The 24,466-nt window shown below is 41.3% G+C and overlaps 1 protein-coding gene across 1 annotated transcript; it reads left to right on the forward strand.

Annotated features, from left to right (window-relative positions):
* The first annotated feature begins 459 nt into the window (after nt 1-459).
* On the forward strand, nt 460-22,636 carry cxadr (CXADR Ig-like cell adhesion molecule). The gene is made up of 7 exons (XM_049743673.2): nt 460-637; nt 11,107-11,276; nt 14,031-14,232; nt 17,656-17,811; nt 17,905-18,027; nt 18,551-18,689; nt 20,299-22,636. Exons 1-7 carry the CDS (start codon nt 586-588, stop codon nt 20,576-20,578), a joined length of 1,122 nt encoding a protein of 373 aa, XP_049599630.1. The 5' UTR covers nt 460-585; the 3' UTR covers nt 20,579-22,636.
* Nucleotides 22,637-24,466: the final 1,830 nt, after the last annotated feature.

Raw genomic sequence — 24,466 nt, forward strand, 5'->3', positions numbered from 1 at the left:
AGCCAAAACTTATAAATTTCACATACTAATAGAACGTATAAATTTCAATCGGATAATGTTTGGTTGATAAGCAGCAGATATGAAATGCGTTCACCATTATGTTAAAGTACTTAAAGGCAGGTGATTAACAAAATAGTGCAAATGCTGCCATCTAGTGGATGATTAGCAAAATAGTATAAATGCTGCCATCTAGTGGACCGATGGCCCAGTTACACCTCATGAGGTAAGCTTAAAAGGTTACTTCATGTGTAGTCTGCACGTTTTGACGGATTTTGACGGGTTAAAGGTCAATTCTTGTCTTTGCCATCGCCAATGCGTGATCACGCGTTATTTTTTCGGTTTAATTGCATAACGCAATGACACCATTTAACCTTTAGATGGCAGCACTGTATTAAGTTTCGGCTGACCGAAGGTCACGTGACACCCTGCGGCTCCTTGTGCACCTGCAGAGAAGAGAAGGAGGAGCGAGCGGACTTGTGTGGATGCTTGGCAAGAGCTCTGCGACCGCCTTTCCCCTCTGCAAACAAGTTTTCCCGAGTAAAGTTTTACCGAAACGACTTGGACTGACATTTAACTGCCACGGGGATGGAGGCACCTAACGCCTGCTTGTGGTATTTGCTGATCAGCATATTGGGGGGTAAGTTTTCTTTCATTAAACGCGACTTGGATTCCGACGATATTTTTCCGGCTGGGAGTGCGACTGGTCAGCCTCGCTGTGTTTTTTGGAACGTTAAAAACCAGTGGCGAGAATTTGCACACTTGCATTGTTTAAATTGATTATGCGCTGATAACTTTGTTGTATTCTCAGGACCTGCATGAGTAGTTAGACGTGCTTAGTAGAAATAACATAACTAAATAAAATAAAATAATTAATGCAATGCTCAGCTGGGGCCAATTCCGATCCAAGGTCAGTTTCAGTATAAATTATTAAGCAACTACGCTCGTGTTAAATCGTCTCAAGAACTTGAATGAATTACATTATGCACTTAAATCATGAGTTTGATATACCAAAATGAAATAACCCATATGTACACGTTTATGTGGCCTCTTTTGATTAACACAATGGCCGGAGGTTTTTTTTTAAACCTGTGGCTGCCCTGTAGCGCTTCAAAGTGCGCACTCTAACAAATAAAAGTAAATGCAACCTTGAATTTCGTTGTGCTTGTGTTGGCTACTAGTTACTATTTAACCCTAGTGACCTTTTACTTAAGATTGATAATGTGGCCCATTGAACCAAAAGTCACCCTTTTGCCTTACATATCTTTCTTTTAAGCACATATTTCAATTTAATTTTTTTGTGTGATCTTACAATCCCTTCTTATGTTTATTTATGTATTTATATGCTGCTATAAAACTGCAAAACGTGTTGCTGATAAGTACATGGGTGTGTTTAATGTCCTGGAATTTACATTGAAACTCACAATACTAACTCCTCCCACGCTAAACAGCAAGTGAAATGTGATTGTGTTTTTGTTTCACTATGTTTTGTGTTAACATTAGGAGAATTGCTTTTTAATTTTAAGTAAATCCCACCGAGCATTTTCTTATTAGCATCATAGCCATCATGCATCAAAGAAATGCTTTAATCTCTTCACTGGTTTCTTTTATATCAAACAAATTGTAAAAAATAAAAGAAACCAGTGAAGTGATTAGACAAAGGAAAAACAAGATGAATTTAGTACAAAGCAATGCTTTGTTGGGATTGTGGGGGCATACAATGTGTAGATTAAAAGCAATTTTTTTTTTTTTTTTTTTACACTTCTTTTGTCTCACGGTTCACATTGTTTGTGCTTGTGTGTGTGCGTGCTAGTTTGGGCTCATTATCATCCCAATGGCAGCCTGGCCTCATCATTTGGGCGATGTTCCACTTGAGCAGTCAGGAACAGTATCTGTCGAACTGGTAGCCTTCTTTTGACAGTTTTGTCTTCAGGAGTAAATCATATTTGTGAAGCGCTCTTTAATGCTCTTATAACAAGGAAGGGTATTTCTGCTCTACTTTTTTTGTGCGGTTTGACTGATGCAATTTAAAAGCAAAATAAGTTACGGCTCATCTGTGATCCGAAGAAATACAACTGCTCTGGACAGATAAAACGTAAAATCAACAATCTAGTAATTGTGCTTCTGCAACCTCGCCCACCATCTGTTGTGCAAACAGTCATTCATTTCTTCCCACCGTTTTTAAATTTACCACTTAATTAAATTACAATCCGTCTGTGCTTTCCTCTCCACGTCTGCTACTGACTCTTTAGGTCAATACTAGAACAATGTCACTGACCTGGGAAAAACAGAAACCTGAGGAAACAGCAGGAGCAGAGTGCAGTTACCTGATAAGACTATAAGTGAAGGCTGTGGCCAAGAGCCGGTTGCTTAGTTACCTTTTGAAAACACACACGCAGTGATCCCGTCCGTGAATGCACTTTGTGTGTCGACTATGTGTATGTTTCGAAAAGCTCCCCTCCCCCTTTATATGTAGCTTGAAACAAACAACCCTGATTTTAGTTATTGTTCCTCTGCATGATTTAAATAATGTGATATTCAGATTAGGATTTATTTTTTGTTACCAGCAGAATAATTGGCCTTTTTTTTTTTTTTTGTAATGTAATAGAACCTGTCAAGGTTCATAGGTGCCTCCGTCCGCCATTGTCATTGGCCCCCAGGGGCACGGCTCGTAACAACTCCAGGTCACATTCAGCCGTCCGTTGCCATCACTTCCCTCCTGACACAGGTTGCACCTAAGCAGCCGCTCACTGTCGCCCTGCCCTTGAAATCCAAGCGGGAAACGCGTGGAATTAGATTACACTCCAGAGCGCTGCTCTGTCCTCCACAATCTGAAGATGGAGACTGAGGATGGAGACCATGAATATTCACAGTGCCTCACGAGCCTTCTGCCAACTGCTGTTAAACGATACGGGAATGTGAAATCCTGCTCCTGCACTACCTCATCCCTCTTCTTTCCCCTCCATTTCATTTCGGTATAACTCAATGAACAAATTGCCGCCTAGTATAAAAATGAATTGATTAATAGTAGCGCTTGTTTCCCGGTTCAGTTAAGGGCCGAGCAGCCGTTTTGTATTCACAACCCCATTCCGTTGTGACAGGTAGGGAGTAAAACTTCCTTCACGGGGGATCTTGCCAACACATTCTTGTGCGAAGATTCTGGAAAGAGTCGTTTTTCACCATCTTGTTTATTTCAAACTGATCATAAGGTTGTTTCATTTTAGTCACGCACATTTGTTGATTGAGTGACATTGGACTGAATCATTTATAAGAGTTTTTGAGAAAAAATACTTCAACGGAAGCATTTTCTTCTTGCTTATCTATTTACACAAGGTCATTGTGGTGCAGTTTCTGCCAGGCCCCCCCTGGAGTCCATCGGTTATCTCGCCCAGCTTCTGCGAGGGTGATGAATACCCTCGAAGCACATTCATCATTTAGCCGCCACTTGATGCCCAGCCTCTCAGTCGCCTTTGCTCTTAATGGCAAATAAGAAGGAGCTCAGGGACAAATAAGACGTTGCTGTGATGATGATGATGATTGCACACAACATTCGTTAAATGATCATGTCAGGGCTCAGGATGTTTTTTTTTTTTCTGGCAATAATGAAGTCTTGTTATATTGAATCGGTATGGTAGATGTTAGCCCAGGCATTCCTTCTCACATTTGAGTTGTGGGAACATAATTGCATTGTCTCCTCCAGCAATAAACCCCCCAGCTCTCCTTTCTAAGAACAGTCGAGGTAATTGTTTGTCTAATCTTAAAAAATATTGCGGCTATAAAAAGGTTGGTAAGGGGGGGGGGGGGGGGGAGTGAGCGAAGCAGCTGTTGATTTAGACGATTTTAGAGCACCTAGCTCATTAAAAAACATCACAGATTGTTCGGTAGGATTGTGGAAAAAGGCAAATGTCTGCTGAGATTCCTTTTTTTTTTTTTAATCATCAGGTCACATCATATGCACTGTGGACAAAAGTGTGTGTGTGTGTGTGTGTTGTATCGACATTGTCGCCTTTTCAACATCAGCTTGACCGCTTGAATCGTGTGACCCTATCGACCACATTAAATATGCCAATTTATGTTTTAATCTTGTTTGGCAGCCGAGGGAATAATCAATCACTATTAGCTGCTCCAAAGCAAAAAAAAAAAAAGAAAAAAAAAGAAAGCTTGGCCATCCCATGCCTTTTTTGTAATCTGTGCACTTTGTAACCGAATGACTCAGCAGCCGGTTTTCCCCGAGTACCATCCAGATCCTACACTATTAAAACCAGCCAGGAATCTTAGCTCTGTATTTTACTTTAACATTTTCCTGCCAATATTTTATTCATTCTGTAGATACTGCACATGTGAAAAAAATGAGATAGGGGAAGTTGACCCTGGAATTTTCTAATATGTTCATTCAATGTGGGCCATTGTTGTCTGGCAGATCCTCTTTGTCTTCTTCCACTGTTTACAACTTCTACTTTCTCCCTTTGTTTTCTGCCAACTCCGAAACGATACGCTACATAATAGCGGTAAAAGTAACCAAAATGTTTCTTGTTTTTTGAGTTGTTTTTACCGGAAAACATTTGTGTGAAATTCTCGTTTCTGACAATGGTTACTGATAAATCCTCGAGACGCCAGCTGTTAAACTTATTAGCCATGGAAGCTGTGTGTTTTTTCTTTTTCTTTTTTTCAAATCTAGCCAGTAAAGATTCTGATTCCGATAAGAGCTCCTAGGTGACTCTTCAACTTGTGTAGCTGGCGCGATAATGTTGACTTTACTGTTTGGCTTCTGTTGTTTGTCGTCTTGACATTGAAAATGAGGCGTTGCCCTTCGTGATCTTTCGGCCATTTTTTTTGTCTTATCTCGAGTCAAGTTAGGGGTCAGCAAGGAAACACGGACTTTAAATTTAAATAGAATCTCTGCTTTATTGAATGCATATTTCTTTTGTAATTGTATGATTTTATCTGAATTTGACCAGTCAGACACAAACTTAAATGTATCGCCATCTAATAGTTGAATAATATCTGGGATAATTTATTGTATAAAATATATTTTATATCTTTCTAGTGTGCCATAGGTGTCAAACTCAAGGCCTGGGGGCCAGATACGGCCCGCCACATCATTTTATGAGGCCCGCGAAGACAAATTGTGCATCAAATTCGTGTCATTACTCGAATTGCAAATTGTCTTCACTTTTAATATCTTCTTTTTTTTTTAAATATTTGACCCGTTTTTACTCATGTGATTTGAAAATGAGTTATTTGTCAGTTTGTTTTGTAGCTTTTACTGTATATAATATGAGATGCTCATACATTTATTTCATAATGGCCCTCCGAAAGAAGCTATAACTACAATGCGGCCGGCGGAAAAAATGAGTTTGACACCCCTGGCTTACTGGATTGCCTCTGTTTTTATTTTTTTTTGCTTAACTAGTTCAGCTAGGTTATTTTTACCATTCCCAAATTGCATCTTGTCACTTAACGTTGTATGCGGAGTAGTCGTTTTTGTGTCGGTGCTGAGTGTGCGAGCTGGAGGCATGAATAAACCCGGGGGCCTCTGTTAAGCTGTAACAACAACTGACAGTCTTTGCCTGTGGCGTCCTACAGGCTTCATTACCCAGGTGTGTTTACAACTTTGGCTTTCAAGAACCTCCGAGTGAAGAAGAGACTCTCCAGCTTCGCAACATCTGCTCTGGCTGTCCTGCCAAGATAAAATGTAGAAGACAAAAAGGGATTATCCATCTTATCTGTCAACAGCTTTCTTATCTTGATGTCCTGCTGGAGTGTCTCCCTCTTCATACAGAGGACAGGAAGGGACAGTCTGTGTTGGAACATTCTTAGTAAATCCTCAGAATTTGAGTGGCGTGGATATGTTTAGATGTTTTCATCCGTGCTCATGTTCTCCGGGGTTTCAGCAGTAAACAGATCTTTGCATTGGGATAATGTCAACTCATTTGACAGAATGAGTTGGCTGCGATATAACAAATATTGAAAGTAGCGCTTTTGAGGAGCGGGAGATGGAAATTCTTTGGTGCGTCAGGCAGATGTGGAACGAAAAGTTGTGAAGTGGAAGTCTTCTGTCCATGAATTTATATTTATTTTTTATAAGAAATATTTTATTATTGATTGTTTTGCATCCTGGTTCTCAGGTCATCCATGTTGTCGTGCCAAAGTAACTTTCTTTAAGTCCATCACAAGTCTGGATGAAGTAGGATTTTCTGCACTGCATTTAAGTCGGAGTGTTTGATCAATGTTGCTGCCTCCTGATCTGAGTTGGAACTTGGCCGTGTGCCCTGGGGCACTCACAAAGGCTGGGGCGCCAGCAGGGGCCCGGTCCGTATCAGGCAGGCCCACTGTATTTGTTTTGGGGGATGGTGGGGGGTATTTTATGAAGAGAAACCCCTGTGTCAGGACAGACGAGGAGACACCACACCCCATTGAGCTTTGTGGACCTCTCGGTCTTTTCTAAACTTTCCGTATAATTTTCTGGGCTGGATTGTAACTACAGGTCTGATTACCTCATGTATGGCCCTATTGTTGGGGTCACGGATTGGGAATTCGAAAATATCAGGTTGATCTGATCTGGAGTGGCATTCAAGGATTTATATTTAGTTTTTATCTTTACTTGAAAAAAGATACCTGATATCTGATGGCTTTGGATTTTTTTTTCTTAATGCCAAACCGGATCCCCCAACACTTCAATGGTGTATCTTTGTGGTTATCTTATTAAAATGTTATTTTCTAAACCTCGTCAGCCATGAGATATGAGCTCTGCGTTTGTATTTATTTGTGCTATTTTGCACCACTTCTCAAGCCATGCAAACTATTTTCACGGGCTCGCTAATTGCTCCCAGGGAATTGTGTTCTCCCCTGCAAAATCTGGCCGACATGATTTTGTGCTTCTCCAGCATCTCTGATTGAAGCCTTCTTGTAATATATTCTCCATCACCCCCCCCCCCTTTTTTTTTTTTTTTTTTGGGCTATCTACAGTATAACAATAATACATTTTGTAAAGCTGTTTACAGCTAATATCTATTTTCAATATGCTGCTTTTCCTGTTTAATTTCCTCCAAGACTATATTGTTACTTTTTTTTTTTTTTTTTGTGGTTTTGTTTTTTTTAATCATGAAGATGTTATCGGTGTTGTTGTATGGCTTGGCACCAAGCCTATCAGCTTTGCGACAACGTGCAACATTGTGAAGGGCTGAGCCAAGTAATCAATGGAACAATCCATTCTAAAATCTGATAAAATGTTTCTTTAGTTTGTTGCTAATCAAACCTCTAGTGACCAAAAGGTTGGCAAATGGCGGTACTGTTTTTAAAAGTGCACGTCCCCTGACTATGACATCGCAAGTGCAATTAAGACTTGCTGAGTTTTTCCATTAACTGACCATTAAATTCCAAACACCAATGGGAATTGCAATCTCTTCCCTCTTGTCGGTAGTTACTTTGTTGCTTCTATCGTTCAGCACCACCGGGTATTTCTCATGCATTTAAATACATGAATAAAGTCATCCCCTTTTTAATTATTATTGCAGCAACTGCTGGGAAGTCATGAACTGTTACATATAGGAAATCATGTTTGTGCAGTCAATTTGAAACAATGTTTTCGAATGAAGGGATAAGAATTTAAATATTTACCCGATTCATCGACGTCTATAATCGAAAGCTTAATCGATCATTACTGTATTTTCCGCACTATAAGGCACACCGGATTATAAGGCGCACCTTCAATGAATGGCCCATTTTAAAACTTTGTCCATATATAAGATATATACATTTGGCCCGCGGCCGGACTTTGGACACGCCTGCTGTAGTGGCTCAATATTGGTCCATATATAAGGCGCACCTGATTATAAGGCGTACTGTTGGCTTTTGAGAAAATTGGAGGTTTTTAGGTGCGCCTTATAGTGCGGAAAATACGGTAATCGTTCGTTGCAGCCAATGTGAGTACCTATAAAGTCTTCTGTGTATGTCCACTACAATGACATCAAAACACGGCCCACGGGTCCACTATAAAAGCTGTCAAATGGCCGTGCAGCAAAAAGTGCGTGTCGTTTGTCAGCCCTTCATCATTTAATGTCCAATTATGTCAAAACAGCCTTTAGGTCATTCCTCACTGGCAATTGATGGCTGCGTTGTGTGCAAAGTGGAGCTTTCAGGCCGCATTACAGCCACAATCTGAATGCTTCAACATTCCCAGCTATTGCAACGCTAAATAAACGTCGCTACACACACATCGCTTTAAATTCCTCTGGGTACACTCGGGCGAGTATTCAAAGGCTTTCCTTCTGAGCGCCAACCAAGTTAAGAAGTTATCTTGTGCTGTGAGCAAGATAATTGATGTTCTCTTCGGCACAGTCACAGGGGACCGGCTTAACTGTTTGTGATGGCGAGTGTCGAAGCTATTTAATTTACTCATTCCACTGCCCCTCGACTGCTATTTCACAATAATGAATGTGGTGTTTATTCAATCATTATGTCCTATTCAGGAAAATGTTTAGTCTCCTTTAAAAGGCTGTTTGGATTCTTTTGTAAATCGAACCATCATATATTTCCCTTGCCAGTAACAATCGGCATACAGAAAAGTTAAGGCAACAAATCAGTTTCCATCTCTAAATACATTTTGAAGTTGGAGGATTTAAATAGTAACCGGCTTTCATTCAACCTGTCATCTAGTAAACGTGCCTGCTTTTTTTTTTGCACTGCCCATTGTCATTGAAGCTCTCCCTTTCCCCTCTTAATGGCGCCGACTCAATCGCCACAGCAAGCCACCCTTCTCCGAGGCTTTGGTTGCCAGGAGACGGGATTCACTCCCCATTGTATGCCGACAAAGGTGGAGGGGGTCGCCGCAATCAGTAACATGGCGGAGAATTGGAGGCTCTCCGTAGTCACTCCGCAAGTCCTCGGAGGGAGAAGGACATACAGTAGCGTTGGCACCATTGGTCAATGGAAGTATTGAATGGGACATGCTGACAGGCTAAATTCCTCACGCTTGTTTTCAGTCTCTCGGTAACCGTTCTTGACCTACTGTAGTACAAACTGAACTGGTAGAGTAGCAAATCCAAAGCTGAGATTTTGCAAATATTTTTAAAAGCTTTGAATACTGGATGCAAATTCTGAAACGTACTTTGAGGCGTTGTGATTGAATTTGTAAATTGATTCATCAATTAAAAAGTGTATTACAAAATGATTTTTCCCTAGTTTTTGTTTCTTATCCAATTATTATTTTGTATTGAGATATGGTGTTATTTTACTTAATATAATTCAAATCACTTATTTTTATGATTATCATATTACAATGAAGTCATGAATTCAGTCTACCTAATTAGTTTTGACCAATAATAGTCAGACACTGTTTATTTTCAAATTTAGGAGTCACTTTTTTTTTTTTTAACTTTATTTAGGACCCCTTAGAATTAATTTAAATTCCCTATAAATATTTGTATGTATGGTAGGTAATGTCTTTTTTTTTTTTTCTGACCCACATTCTTTTTTTTTATGCTGTATTTGCAGTCGAGTTATGGTCATCGACATTTTGCACAGTTCCGGACTTTTTTTTTTTTTACACTATCTGGATTTGCCAGGTATATCGCTTCGCATGTGTCGACTGAATTTGGAATCAAGCGTTACACTCTGTGTGTTCCTCTGCCCTGGCACTGCCGTCACCTGAGAGCCACCGGCCAAGCCGAGCCGATCCGCCTTTTGCATACACAAAGCTGACATGATATCATGCTTTGAAACTTCACGTGTCTGTAGACTAAATTAGCATTTGAAATAAATCCTATATGCTCCATATAGGTGTAACTTATTAGACAATCAAAAGAAAACAATAGTTTTGTTCTCCCTTTACAAACACCTTTGACAAATGCCCGAGCTTCCACGTCACAATGTTTTAAAGCTCCATTGGAAGAGTGACAGTTTTCGCAATATTACTTTCCCTGTCTTTAGCCAAAAGCAGTAACTGGCGCCCGTGGGAATCTGTCAAAACGTTCAAACGACCAGCTGGAGCACTACGATGTCAAAAGTATGTTTGTGCAAATGCTCAACGGATTTAAGCCTCAACAACCGTGCTTGTGACTGCGCACTTGTGTGGTGTATTTTAATTCACTTCTGCAAACATGGCCCACTTCCAGCATGAAATTGAGCTCTGATGCTTTTGAAATGAGCCTGAGAGCTCAACCTGTAGCTACCGTTGATTATGCAAACTGGGCAAGGATCTTGGACTTGATCTTATCCGATAGTCTGGAGTATTAAAAGGAGTTGTAAAACATTCAATGGCTCGGGATGTTGTTCCAAACTAGATTTGTGTGTGTGAAAATCTTTGTGGGTTGGAAATCATCTGGTAATTATTGTAATCCTTCCAGAAATAATATCCAAATGTTGCTGTTAATGAAGAGCTCACACTTGCGTGGTTTGGCAATTAGTTTAATTACCGTTGCAAGTTTAGTCATCTCCGTGTCTTGAAATGAGATTTTTTTTTTAATTTAAGAAGGATAAAGAAGGATTGCTCTTTTTTTTTTTTAATCTGCAGGAAATTTAAGTGACATCTGTCAGTGTTTTGTTTTTAACGTTATGTTACACCTTGCATTTCAGCAGCGACATATGGTGGTGGTTTCATTTTTATTTATTTTTTTAAGCCAGCACCCGCTGATTCAAAGGTGGATGGCTGTCAAACGGATTTTAATGTTTTGAGACAGCATGTGACAACTTCATTCTCTATGCAGCCTCCCTTTTACATTCTGGGCTTTAAATGTCTCATTGAATGGAGAATATTAGCCCAGGAAATTACTTGGCCCATTCGTTCGAAGAATAAATACTCAGCTGAGTTTGCAATATGCATTGGTTATCTCTATTACTGTGTTTTTCACTGTGTGTTTTACCTTATGCATATTTCAAAAGGTACTTCGCTCCTCCAACGCCATGTAGCCATAGTTATTTTATGAGTGCAACATTTTCTGAACCAAAACATTTGACAGCTTACAGGTTTCCTTTTTTTTGTCTGCTCTGCAAGTCACTGTCAATTACATCAGTGAGAAAAACAAATTATTGCAATTATGCTCCAGTTTTAAAACAATTTGTTGGTGTTGCAATGTGTAATGCTTGACTCTTGTATTTGTGTCCGTACAGGTTGGACCATTGGACTGGAGATAACATCCACAGGGCCGACATCCATCGAGAAAGCCAGCGGTGAAACCGTAAAGCTAGAATGCATGTTTACTTTAAGCCCTGAGGATTCTGGACCGTTGGATATTGAATGGAGCCGTCTGTCGTCAGACAACCAGAAGGAAGACAAAGTGGTATGTGGCAACTAGAACATTACCGTCGTTCTTTTCAAAAAAAAATGTTGCAATCTTCTATATTTGCTGAAACATTTGTAGAAAATCACCAGAGATAGTTTGAGCAGAAACGGGAAATGTGCCAAAATACCTACAGAAATGCTTTGAGTGCACTGAATGCCAAAAAAAATCTTTTTATTTTATTTTATTTATTTATTATTATTATTTTATTTATTCATTAAAAAAAAATAATAATAATTTTGCCAACAATTTTTTCGACTTATGTACCGCCCCCACAAAGTGAACTAAAATCGTGGAGGTGTGATTGTTTGGCCAGTGTTTGGGTTTTGGCATCAATGTACCGTGCCTGCATGGTTTATTAAACAAGAGGTGAAATGAAATACAGAGGCAAACACAAGTTGTGTATTTTCATAAGGGCTTTCAATATATACACTATGTATGAGCGCAATGTAATTTGAGCCACATTCATTTCCAGCGACTTTGTTCTCTCGCCTTTTACTTTGTGTCTCGCACACACTCATGCACACACACACACACACGGTAGGAGTGATGGAGGGTTTTTCTTTTTATTCCAGCGCCAGCCAGTTTCTTTCCTTTCCAGCATGGCACTCAGCCATGTAAAATAAAAACGACACAAGTCCATGCCTCTAGTGCAGGGGTGTCAAACTCATTTTTTTCGTGGGCCACATTGTAGTCACAGCTTCTTTCGGAGGGCCATTATGAGTGTCAACCCAAATAAATGTATGATGAACACCTCATATTATATACAGTAAAAGCTACAAAACAAACTGACAAATAACTCATTTTCAAATCAGATGAGTAAAAACTGGTCAAATATTAAAAAAAAAAGATATTAAAAGTGAAGACAATTTGCAATTCTAGTAAAGACACGAATTTGATTCACAATTTGTCTTAGCGGGCCACATAAAATGATGCGGCGGGCCGTATATGGCCTTGAGTTTGACACCTGTGCTCTAGTGGATCCCCACATGCCCTCAAGGCGTCGACTGTCATAGAAACAGTTTTGTTACTGTTGTTTTTTTTTTTTTTTTATAGATGTGCTCGTATATTGTTGCTTTACTGCAATACCTCACAGCGCTCACAAATGTTTCCTCGTAATTCTCTCTTCTGGGCTCGGATATTTTGTTTGTGTAGAAAAGGAGTTTCCCTTGGTATTTGTTACACAAGCATTGTGTAGCCAGTCTCTTTGAAACTTCAACAGCTAGGCATACAGAAGTTTTGTTTTTACGATTCCAGATTTTTTACATTGTTTGAGTTAATCACCAGCGAGGGAAGGGCAAGTCTTATGACTCAGGATATTTTGCTGTAGAGCAGTGTTGGTCGAATCTGTAAAACTAGCATTGTGGTTTTGTAATTTGCCTCACAAATAACTTGCACCTCTTCCTTTATCCTCACCAAGCAACGGCACCACATGATAATGACCTCATAATAAAAGTGAAACCATTTTTTTTTTAAAACCTCTGAGCCGTCCACAGGTGGTGATTTTATCATATGGTCAATTATTTCCCCACCAGCCTGTCATGTGCTTTTCATTTTAATTCCCCGATGATTTTCTTTTCTTTTTTTAGTACTTCATTATTGTCAGAGTTATAGTGTTTGACTGAAAAAAAAAAAAAAGTAATAACTAGACGTGTGTAAAAATACTTCCATCTGTGCACCTGTAAGTATTTGAGTAAGAATTCTTGTCTGGCTGAGCTTGGGGCAATTTAATTTCCGCTCCTTTGTGGTCTCATCTCACATATTGCTGTTATTACTGCCCATGTTCTGTTCCCCAGTGAAAGTTGAAACGTTCACCCCACCTCCCCCCTCCCCCCTCCCCCCTCACTTGACAACTCTGTGGAATGTTAACTGAATTACCTGTTTAGGTTAATATATACAAGATGAGCACTGACCCCCTTTAACCCTTTCGCTGTTCCGTACTTGCAGAATTATTCTTCGGTTCAAAAATGGTTTGGCAATCTGGATTTTCTCCAGGGGGTTTGCTTCCACCAATAACTTCATTCTTTTCCGTCCGTGCCATGATTAGTTTTTCCTGTTCTATTCTGAAGGAAAATGTTGGCTTCACTGGCCTTCATTTTTTTTTTGCTGCTCTTAAGACCCAGAGTGTGGGTGTGTTTGTGTAGGTGGATAAGAAGGGGGGAGTGGACATAATTGTGGTCGCCTGTCCTTTGTTGACACAGCAGGTGTTGATTTGACTCCACACTGGCCGCTTTGTTTGTTCCACCTTGGCTCCTACTTGGGAAGACTGAAGGACATTGTGATATAAAAGAGCTTACTTTTACTCCTCAGGATATTTCCCCAACATTGCGGAATAAATGTTGTGTGCAATTGTGCATGTATGTACGTATAGGCAATATGATGGGGCAACATCCTTTTGTGCAACATCCTTCAAAATGTATTTTTGTTTGTCTAGACCAAGGGCGTCAAAGTCATTTTCTTCGTGGGCCGCATTGTAGTCATAGTTTCTTTCGGAGGGCCATTATGACTGTTAACACAAATAAATGTATGAGCACCTCATATTATATACAGTAAAAGCTACAAAACAAACTGACAACTCGTTTTCAAATCAGACGAGTAAAAACTGGTCAAATATTAAAAAAAATAAAATAAAATTATTATAAGTGAAGACAATTTGCAATTCTAGTAATGACACACATGAACATCTTTTTTTCTCGAGTCCATATGAATAGACGGATATTTAAACTTAGCAAACATGCTCTTCTCCGTAACCAGGTGATCCTGTACTCGGGCGACAGGGCCTACGAGGACTATCCCGCTATGAAGGGGCGAGTACACTTCAATTCAGCCGACCCCAAGAACGGGGATGCCTCCATCAACCTGACAGGCCTGAGGTCGTCGGACTCTGGCACTTTCCAGTGTAAAGTGAAGAAGGCTCCTGGCATTCGTGGCAGAAAGATGCTGCTGATTGTCATGGGTGAGTAAAAAAAAAAGCAAAAAAAATAGCTCAGTACCCTCAGCGTTGTTTTTTTTTCCATCTCTCCTCTATATGCAGTCGAAATCACACACGCTTTGCCTCGCTTGGCTGTTTTGATTTAATCCCCACTAAAATTGAGAACATACCCTTCCCAGAGGCTGTAGACCACTGACCTCCTCGTGTTACAATCCTGTGTTCACCCACCCTGATTGTCAAAAGTGATCATCTTTTACTTCAATATTGAGGTCATTATTTATCCCGCATATCTGTCTTGAGTACATTTTTTTTTTTTAGATACATTTAGAAAATAACTCTTCATGCAGCATTGATGTTCATTTATAATTAACTGACTATAAACGTCAATATTGGATGTATTTTCCTTGTATATGCATTAGAAATGAACTGTATTTCATAAAAATGCAATTCTTTATTTTTATGCACGCTAGAATGACTGACTCATCCCAGTTTTGTGTTAGATAACTTTCTGCAAACAACACTCATGCATATGTGTTGCTGATTGGTCCGCTGATCAAATGAGGTTGAAAGTGAAATTCCTTCTGATTGTGCGTCCGGGAGAAAACTAGCTACATGTAGCACTCTTGTGAGATAAGCGCTACATTTTGCCCTTATCGTAGCTGTGTGGGCTATTTCAGATAGTCGCTTTCCAAAAATGGCTCACATGCACTGCTCCCACCAGTTCAACCAGAAATATTCCAGCTATTGTGCAAATATCAGAGCTGTTGACAAAGCTCTAATGAAGGTTGTTACTGTAAACAGTGAGTTTGACTTGTGACAATGAATTCCTGAAGTTGTCACTTGACTTGACTGCCATTACTTTATAGTAAGTTAATTTAGCAAACTAGGTTGACTATATTTTTCTTGGAGGATTACATTCGATTTCATTTGAACTCGAAGCAGATGAAATCTGATAGAGGAACCTGATTCTCAAATGTTCCTCAGAAAGGTTGTGACCCCTGAGGCAAAAATGCAGCATCAGTGACAGGTTGACGTCACTGGCCTGCTCCACTGACAGACTGAGAAACTCCTTCAATTCCACCCCGGGAGGAAAACAACAATATCACATTCCCTCAAATTTATTGTAGATCTTGCACACTGATCTCCATGCAGCAAATAGTCTAAGAACTCGGAATTGTACAACCTTGTCCAAGGTCACTCGTCTTCATACACTTTAACCATCCCCATATTCCGATAGGGTATTAGCAGTGCTACTTGTATTAGCTCTTGTGGATTTCGTTGTGTGTCACAGATCTTCCCATCCGCTAACAGACTTAACGTGACCCAGCTCTGATGGTGGTTAATATGCTGACATCTCAAGTGTGTCTGGCAGAGAGGGAAATAGCTAGAGGCTACATCTCTGACAGGTAGCTAGCTATTGACCCTAGGGACAGGGATGTTCTTAGCAAAGACACACTGACGAGGAGAAGCCAGGGCAATTTGCTGCCTGCTCTGCATTTTACCTTTAGGCCCATCTTGTCACCGTGTGGCTCGTAGCGAGAACACAAACACACGTCTATACTAATATATACAACCAGGCCAGGTGTTGCTTTGCCTTGTCACGACCGCTGTTATTTTTAGAAATACACACATGCTGACAACCGTTCCCCTTAGCTTGTAGCTGGACATTGAAGTTGAGAGCGTGATAATATTTGAGATGTTTTATAATCTAATTGGTTAATTCAGTTGACTGGATATGCTTTATGAAGATCTATGAGGTCATTCAATGATTGTCCGATTATCCTGTCAAAGGGAAACATCAGAGATTATCTCGAGGCGTAGTTCAGAAGCAACGGGATTCTTTCTAGAGATGCATCAACTGAGCTAACGGGGAAATAGATTTATAGCAGCATCCAAACTCTTTTGCAATCTACCAATCATGATCAGTCCAAAACACTTAAAGGTATGTTAGACTTTGGCCAATACTCCCAAAGGACTCTCGGATTGACCTCTCTTTGCTGTGAAAGGCAGACCTGGTATTTGGTCATCTCCTGGCCGACACAGCCCCTACAGTGAAGCAAAACACTCCCACAGCATGATGCTACGAGGAATGTTTTTCAACAGCTGGAACTTGGAGCCTTGTCAGGATTGAGGGAAAGATGAATGTACAGACGCGTCCTGGATGGAAACCCGTTCCTAAGCGCTCTTGACCTCACGGGAGGGCAACTGTTTAGCAGAACAACAAGCCCAGGCACACAGCCAAGCTATCAAAGAAGTGGCTTCAGGACAACTCTGAATGTCCTTGAGTGGTCCAGCCAAAACACAATGAACATCTGTGGAGAGAGGTGTGAAAATGGCTGCCCATCCTACTTGATGGAGCTTGAGAGGTGCCAAATAGGGAAATGGCCAAAAATAGGTGTGCCGAGCTTGTGACATCATAGTGATAAAGGCTTTAGGTTGAAATTGATCTCAAAGGAGGTTCAAAATAAAATTCAAGTTGACTTTTGGAATACCGCTGGAACGTAACTCAACGTAGAAAACTGTAAATTCTTTCCAGACACATCGTATATCCAAACCGTTCTGCATACCTACCTTAAGTCATCTTTCATTGATTTGCTCTACCTGGCTTTTCTTGAAACGCTTGGCTCTTTTCTTTTCTCTTCAACAATAGCCCTTTCAAGTTTTGCCTCCTTCTGACCGAAATGTATGCCACGGTGGATATCCACTATATTATTTGCGTATCTAGGACACATGGAAAAACCCATAAATCCCAGCCCCGTTATTCATTATACAATGCCAGCTTAGCTGTTCCTTCTCCCACCTTCTCGTTTAACCTCATCTTTCAAACAAATAAATGTATTTGTAGCATTCCTAATGCGTTCCAAACCTTTGACGCATCCACTTTCACCTTTTAAAAGATGTCTCGAGAATGTCATCGCTCTCTGACATTTATCGTGTGCGGTCCATGTTCGCGTGTGTGTGTGTGTTTTGGTTCAACCCAACAGCAGCAAGAGCAGTCAGAACTCAGCCTTGGCCTCCATCACACTACCATCTGTCCATCATCTCTTGCTTATTTATTTATTTCTCTCTGTCCTGTATTTAAAATAATACCCTGAGCTCTCAAGCACTGTCAGTCTCGGCTTAATCCTGGCAGCCAAGCGCCGCCCTTCCGCTTGACACCTGGTTCTCATCTGGAGCCTTCCATTTCATGCTCTCGTTGAACCCATTACCACACCATGATGTCAGTCCTGTCAGAGAATACGGCACAGGCTTGGACCGTGGCCCTCTCCGCCTACCCCCAATCCCTGGCTGACAGTGTGTCTGGGTTTCACCGGTCTGCTTTTAATTTGAGATTTGTTTTTGAACCTCCCATCTCATCTCCTGCCAACACTGACTAACCAATGTGTTTGCACACATTTTGCTTTAAGATAGAGGAGCTTAGCCAACATCATTTTTTCTCCCTCATAGTTAAGCCATCCAAGCCCAGGTGCTATGCTGAAGGACAGACACAGGAGGGCAAAGACATTGTTCTCCGGTGTACCTCCAACGAGGGCACCCAACCCATGCAATACAGCTGGGAGAAGACCAGTAATGGAAAAGTGCTGCCTGCTTCCGGTGTGCTAGGTAATGCTTTTAGTCAATAGCACATAAAAGCTGCTTTCACACCATTTAACGTCCTGTTAAATTCCTTTCTGCATTGGTTTGCCCTTGCGACAGACCCAGTGGGAGGTACCCTTAATGTGAGGAACGCATCTGCCAGCGCATCTGGCACATACCGCTGCACCGCCACCAACCGGGTCGGAAGCGAGGACTGTATACTCTATCTCAATGTCACGCCTCGTAAGTATACTTAACAATCGGGGACTTTTTGTGTCGTGATTTAACACTGCACAGCAATCAGTGATGATGGATGGGTACCAAAGCCTGCACGGTTTTGGTGCGGACTGATTTGGGTCGGAGCACTGATTCAACCTAAGGGTGCCTAACCCAATAATAAGAAAAACTTGAATGATTTATTATTATTATGGTGGTGATGATGACGATGATGATTACCGTATTTTCCGCACTATAAGGCACACCCGAAAACCTCCAATTTTCTCAAAACCCGACAGTGCGCCTTATAATTAGGCGCGCCTTATATATGGATCAATATTGAGCCACTAGAGCAGGCGTGTCCAAAGTCCGGCCCGCGGGCCAAATGTCTATATCTTATATATGGACAAAGTTTTCAAATGGCCGGTGCGCCTTATATATGGACAAAGTTTTAAAATGGGCCATTCATTGAAGCTGAGCCTTATAGTGCGGAAAAAACAATATTATTATGATATCAAATCCTTGAAGTCGTTCTCTCCTTTGCACTCAGCTCCCAATACCGCCGGCATCATCGCAGGAGCCATAATTCTTGTATTGCTGATCCTCATCATTATCGCCATCATACTCTTCTGCTGTTGCCGTGCCCGAAACAGGAAGAAGTATGAGAAGGAAATCTGCAATGAGATAAGGTACCCAGCCACACTTACATTTGGCTCACTGATAAAGACAGATAATAAATATGTCATCGTGCATAACCACTGTGGGGAAAAAATCCTTCCTAAAATCTAAATATTTCATACTTGCTGCGAAATTTAATATTATATCAAAATATAACAATTGAAAGAAATGTATGTAATCAATGTAGTACAACATAAAAGATGCAAACGCTTCCGCTGCAAATGTGGTGTGATAAATGACAAGGCAACATGATTGAATGATGAGGAAATATTGGAATAAATTCAAATGAAATATGGGGAATGAAGTGACGTAAACTGCTCACCAATTTGACAAACATCATCCGTCATACTAGGTGTGCCTAGGAATTTCTTGCCAGATGTAAAATATTAGTAGCAGGCACACTTTTCTTCCCCCAGTACATCAGCGTGTAGAAGTGCACACAAACACGATTCCACCCGCCATTTTTTTCGCCTCCATCAGCGTTTTTTTTTTTTTTTTTTCTTTACACCACTCCTCAAATAAACAGCTGTGGTAATCAGTTTGAAAGCTTTGTTTGCTCTGTGTATCCTGTGTCATGTCTGTTGCGCCCGACCGAGTGCCCTGCCCCTCCCCTCCCCAGCGCACCATCCACCTCTCCATCCGGCCCCCGGGCTCTTTGCAACCAGCAGGCTTACTATCACTCTGCTGCGGACTGAATCTGTCTAAGACCACAATGTGACACTGCTCACGCTGTAGGACAAAGAGGATTAGACCACTGGTCCTGTCTAGAACACACAGACACACATTTGCTGAAACACCGCCCCATGACGCCATGGACAACACAAGCTCTGTGGCCCCCTTTGGCTCAGTTTGGGCGAGCATTTAACTGGATTAATGCTTCTTATTAGCTGCTAATGTGGCTGCAGAGGGAGAAGAGGGCATTGGCGCTTTTTGGTGACTAGCTTCACGGGCAATTGCAGTCAGCAGCGTAGCTAAACTGTGCAGACGTTGCCCCCCGCCTCATCCAAAAGCGTCTCCTCCACTAATTATTTCATCAATAATTTGTTCTTGGCTTTAAATGAGTCAAGTGGTGGTGTTCTTGAAATGACTCATCTTCTTGAGTCTTCATTGTTGTCCTTATTATGACTTGTCTAGAGTACATACTTAATTGTAGCAGTGTCAAACTTGTTTTTGTGGACATGAGCATTGCGCAGGCTGTTTGGGATGAGCAAATGATTTCTGTCGATACTCAAATTGTCCTTTTATCTATTCATGTTCATGCTCACCTTTTAAAATATTTATAATGTATATATTTTTTTCAGTTCAATGAACAGGTCTATTTTCATACAAAATATGACCCACATTATAACACACATTATTTTTGTGAAAATTTGCAATTCTAGTAATGACACAAATTTGATGCACAATTTGTCTTCACGGGCCACATAAAATGATGTGGCGGGCCGTATCTGGCCCCCCGACCTCGAGTTTGACACCTGTGCATTATATGTTTGAAAGTTAATATATCACCTGAAATGAGACAAAATAAAAATACAAAAAAAGCAATGGAGGGGATGGGGGACTTGTATGCTGGGTTTTGTTCCATTTTCTAAAATGTGCCACTGACTGATTTCCCCTCAGAGAGGACGTTCCTCCCCCCAAGAGTCGCGTTTCAACGGCGCGCAGCTTCACAGTGGGTAGCCAGCGTTCCTCTCTCGGCTCCATGTCACCTTCCAACCTGCACGAGTACGCCCTGAAACCCCAGTATGACAAGATCCCCTCGTCGGAGGAAGACAGACCACCGAGCCGCACCCCTTTGCCCCCGCCCACCGCTCCCAGGATGGCTGGCCCCAACCTCAGTCGCATGGGGGCCATCCCCGTCATGATCCCTGCCCAGAACAGGGACGGCTCCATCGTTTAACGTGGCCTCCTCTTGCAGAGGGGACGGCAAGACCAAGGGGAGGGACCAGAGCAAGGGAGTGGGGGCAAAAGCCACCTAAGATGAAGCTGGAGTTTCAAATGAGACAAAATGAGAACTTACTCCTCCAATGAAGACCTGACTGCTGTGGTGCTGAGAAGAGAAATTTACCGAAGTCACGCCAGAGCACATAGACTTTTTTTTTTTTTTTTTTAAATCAATCACAATTTAGAAACATTTATCAATTTTACTTCCTGGACTTTCTCGCTGAAACATGAACTTGTAGCGGAGTGGTCAATCTAGAAATTTATTGTGTATATAATTGATTTTTTTTTTTTAAAGCATAGTTGGCCCATGATTTAATAATACTGTATGTTAAGAACAGATCCAGACTATCTGTACAGCTGTATGAATGCATGTGTGTGTATATGTCTTTGTGTGTGTGTGTGTGTGTGGTGAGATGAACAGTTCAGCGCGACAGGATTCGTACCTCAGACAAATTTGGTTGCCGAGTGGGATCTCTGAGCAAATGTGTCATTTTTATTTTATGAACAATTTTGGCTTCAACTGTTTGTTTATGCCCGCGTTTGTAAAATGTAGAGCTTATTTGTTTTCTTCTACTGCCTACGCAATTCTATTATGTAAGTCTTTGCTAGGTTCTAGCTAACATTTAATTAAGACCAAATGAGATGCTCTCACCTTTGGAAAAATTACAATTGTGATCAATCTGATATATTAGCGAAGCCCCCCCCCCCACCCAAGTTTCAAATGTCCCATCTGGGATGAGAAGCATAACAATTGCTGATTGGAGGGTTTGTGCATCCTCACTTTGTGATTGGCTGGATTACCGTGTCTCGAACAGGCTTAAAAAACAATAAGTACCCCCCCCCCCCCCCCACACACACACACACACATACACACACATGCATTTACCTCCTCAAAAGGGGGCAGCTGGACAACGGGCTTCACTGAGCAATTAGCTTTGAATATGTTTGGCGGCCAAAGGACCACAACTCCTCTGGCCACCACACACACACACGCTAGATGTATTAACAGCCCAACGTTCATTATCATCTGTTGCAGTAGTAGCCCCCCCAACCGCCCCCCCCCCCCCCCATCTGTGCCAGAGAACACATAATCCTCCTTCTGTGAGGTTGCATTCCAAAGAGCCAGCATCTTGATTAACCTTCTCCCCACGCTCAATATGAAACCTGTCATGGCTTCTGTAGCGTGAATTGAAAATGTTTTAATGAAGCAACATTCCCATTATAGCAGCCACTTCATAATAAAGCCCCTATGCAACTATGTACTGTATCTTCATGCCAGATGAAAACGAAGAAAAAAAGGGGCCATTATTCTTTTAGGGAAGTTGGAATACACAAGAGGGGAAATTGTTTACTTTGTGCTCCAGAGCCTTACTCGTTTTCTTTTTGACTGCTGGCTTCTGTTGTGCCTTGTCTTGGTTGTAGCACATCCACGGCACTGTGGTCGTTTGCATCGTCCTGGATGGCCGTTGTAGTCCACAAAATGTTCTTCTCTCCACTACTGATGTTGTCACACCAATGAGTGTCACATTTCCACTGTCTTAAGAAAGTTGATTTCATTTGCATTTACTTTCTAACACTTTGTGTATTTTTGCTTGGTTAATTTTTTTTTTTTTTTTTATGTCTAAGAAAGTCGTGGGTGTATTTTGTCCAAGTATTTGTGTCTAATAATACCAGCTGTATGAGTGATGCTCTGCTGTTCTCGATGAATCAGTTACAGTACAAATGTGTGTGAGTGTGTTGTGTGTGTGTTTTGCAGTCTGAATGTGAACCAACGTAGAATTCTAGATTCAAACTACGGAGGTCTCGGCGGGTAGTCCCTCAATAAATACGCTCACAACTTTGCATAATATTAACAATATTAACTGTAGGTTTTTTTTATTTTACTAATATTATATGAAGATCTCCTTTTCAGTTTTGCACTGTGTATGAAATCCAATTATCCATTTTTTGTGTGTATTTTTGTGCTGTATTTTTGGAATAAATAAAGTCCCTCTGGACACGCAAAAAAATAAAATCCCCGTAAAGCTTTTTTTTTTATTTTTTATAAATATTTGCACACAGCATCTGTCTGCTTAATTTCTCAAGACGTGTGCTCTCCAGTGTGTCGACCTCCCGCCGTTTCTTCTCCTCTGATTAATTCTAATCGCTCAGTGAATTCCATTCCCAGACGCTAGGTGAGGCACTTAATGACTAATCAATCAATGAAGGGACAGGAATCTTTTAACGCTTACCACTCAGCAACCGCATAAACACACAAGCGCTTTCTGTTTGCCAACCAGCACAGTTAAGCCAACGGCTCAATATGTCTACTATTGATTCTTTGTCTGTCACCTGCTGCTGTGGAAGTGTGGCTATTTGCTTCTGCACGGGATTTACTTTTTTTTTTTAATTACAGCCTATTTGCTCTGTTAGTTAATGCACTGGCTAATTACCGCCACTGCCAGCCAGCACTAATCAAAGTTGCGCTGAATTAGCGCTGCCATTTAAAATGCCAGATTATAAGAAACGCTTCATTAATGTGTGGAATCATTTAAGTCTTGTGACCGCCGATGGTCTCATAGCACGTTTAACGGTATGCCGGTCATCTGGATCGATAGCGTATTATTTGCCAGTAGCTCGGCCTCGTGCGGGCCGTTGACAGGTTGTCAATAAAAGGGACGAAGGCACTTAGTAGCCGTGCAAAGCGGACATCCATTGGTATAATTGGATGTCAGTAATAGATAGGACCCTGGAGCATTGATCTGTGCCTAGTCGAAGTCACTCATGGAGTTTAATGGCTCCCCGGCAGTGTGTGTCAGGATGGCTCAGCCACAAAGCGCCATCCCGCAAATGGATATCTCGGGATGTAATGGTGTTTTTATGGCCGTGTATTCCAAATAGCCATTAAAATCACGTTAGCGGTTGGTGTGTACCAATTCGGATTTACAAACAAAATGCTGCTGCAGCCTCGTATTTATTTATGTCCCTTTTTTTATACACGTTAAAGATATGGGTTGGCAGTGAATGAGTTAATGTGTTTTGCAATGCACCTGAGGATTTGTGTTTGCTCACTCAATTTTGCCCGTGTATGGTATTAATTGTTTGCGCAGATCATGGAGAAGACCGTGGCAGAAGGATGGAAGGAGGGAGGGGAGGGGGGGGGGGACTCATTGGTTATCCAGGAGGGTTTCCTTGGCAACCTTATCCGGTGGTACACAGTTTAAGCCGGCTGCTAGCGGGATGATTTATCTTGTAAAGTGTGATTCGCTCTCCTGCTAACAAAAGAGGCCTCTAAAAGCACGGGTCTCATCAAAGTCGCTCTCCTCCAGCGTGACGTCGGCTGTCACAAGCGTTAAGCCTTCTGCCATTTTTAGAAACCTCGCTCGGGTTTGGAGTGGGGTTGCGGGGGGAATTCTGGGTAGGGATAGTGGAATATGCATATGCATGAAGATTGAGCTTCATCGGCTCCACTGGCACAGCAGTGCATTAACATTTGCTTTCCGCTCTCTTAGCACTTGACAGATTATTTTGGGAAGGATGTTGTTATAGCTCACTGGGTCAATGTCACATCAGCCATTTTTGGACCTATAATCGCTTCCTTTTAAGACTAAATGGTGGCCATTTTCTATGCCTTTTTAATCAATTTGGCTTTGCATATTAAGTCCCGATTGTTATTCGTCAATCGTTTTTCCCTTTATCGGCGACCCCCTGAAATATCCTTGGCGGTTTCATCACTGGTGGCCTCCTGCTAGTTGTTTTTGCTACCTCTGCTTATCCTGTTAACGGTGGATTGGAAATGAAAAATGAGCAAATGGGAATTACGTTGTGTCACAGTGCTGGTGGCGCTCAACCGTACATTACCTCG

This window comes from Syngnathus scovelli, chromosome 15, assembly GCF_024217435.2.
Source record: "Syngnathus scovelli strain Florida chromosome 15, RoL_Ssco_1.2, whole genome shotgun sequence".
NCBI classification, from domain to species: Eukaryota; Metazoa; Chordata; class Actinopteri; order Syngnathiformes; family Syngnathidae; genus Syngnathus; species Syngnathus scovelli.

Bases quoted from the DNA above. Each gene is read 5' to 3' on its own strand.
- cxadr (XM_049743673.2), top strand. From the start codon at position 586: ATGGAGGCACCTAACGCCTGCTTGTGGTATTTGCTGATCAGCATATTG. The intron at 17,812-17,904 runs GTAATGCTTTTA...CCCTTGCGACAG, and splicing joins GCCTGCTTCCGGTGTGCTAG to ACCCAGTGGGAGGTACCCTT. The intron at 18,690-20,298 runs GTACCCAGCCAC...ATTTCCCCTCAG, and splicing joins GAAATCTGCAATGAGATAAG to AGAGGACGTTCCTCCCCCCA.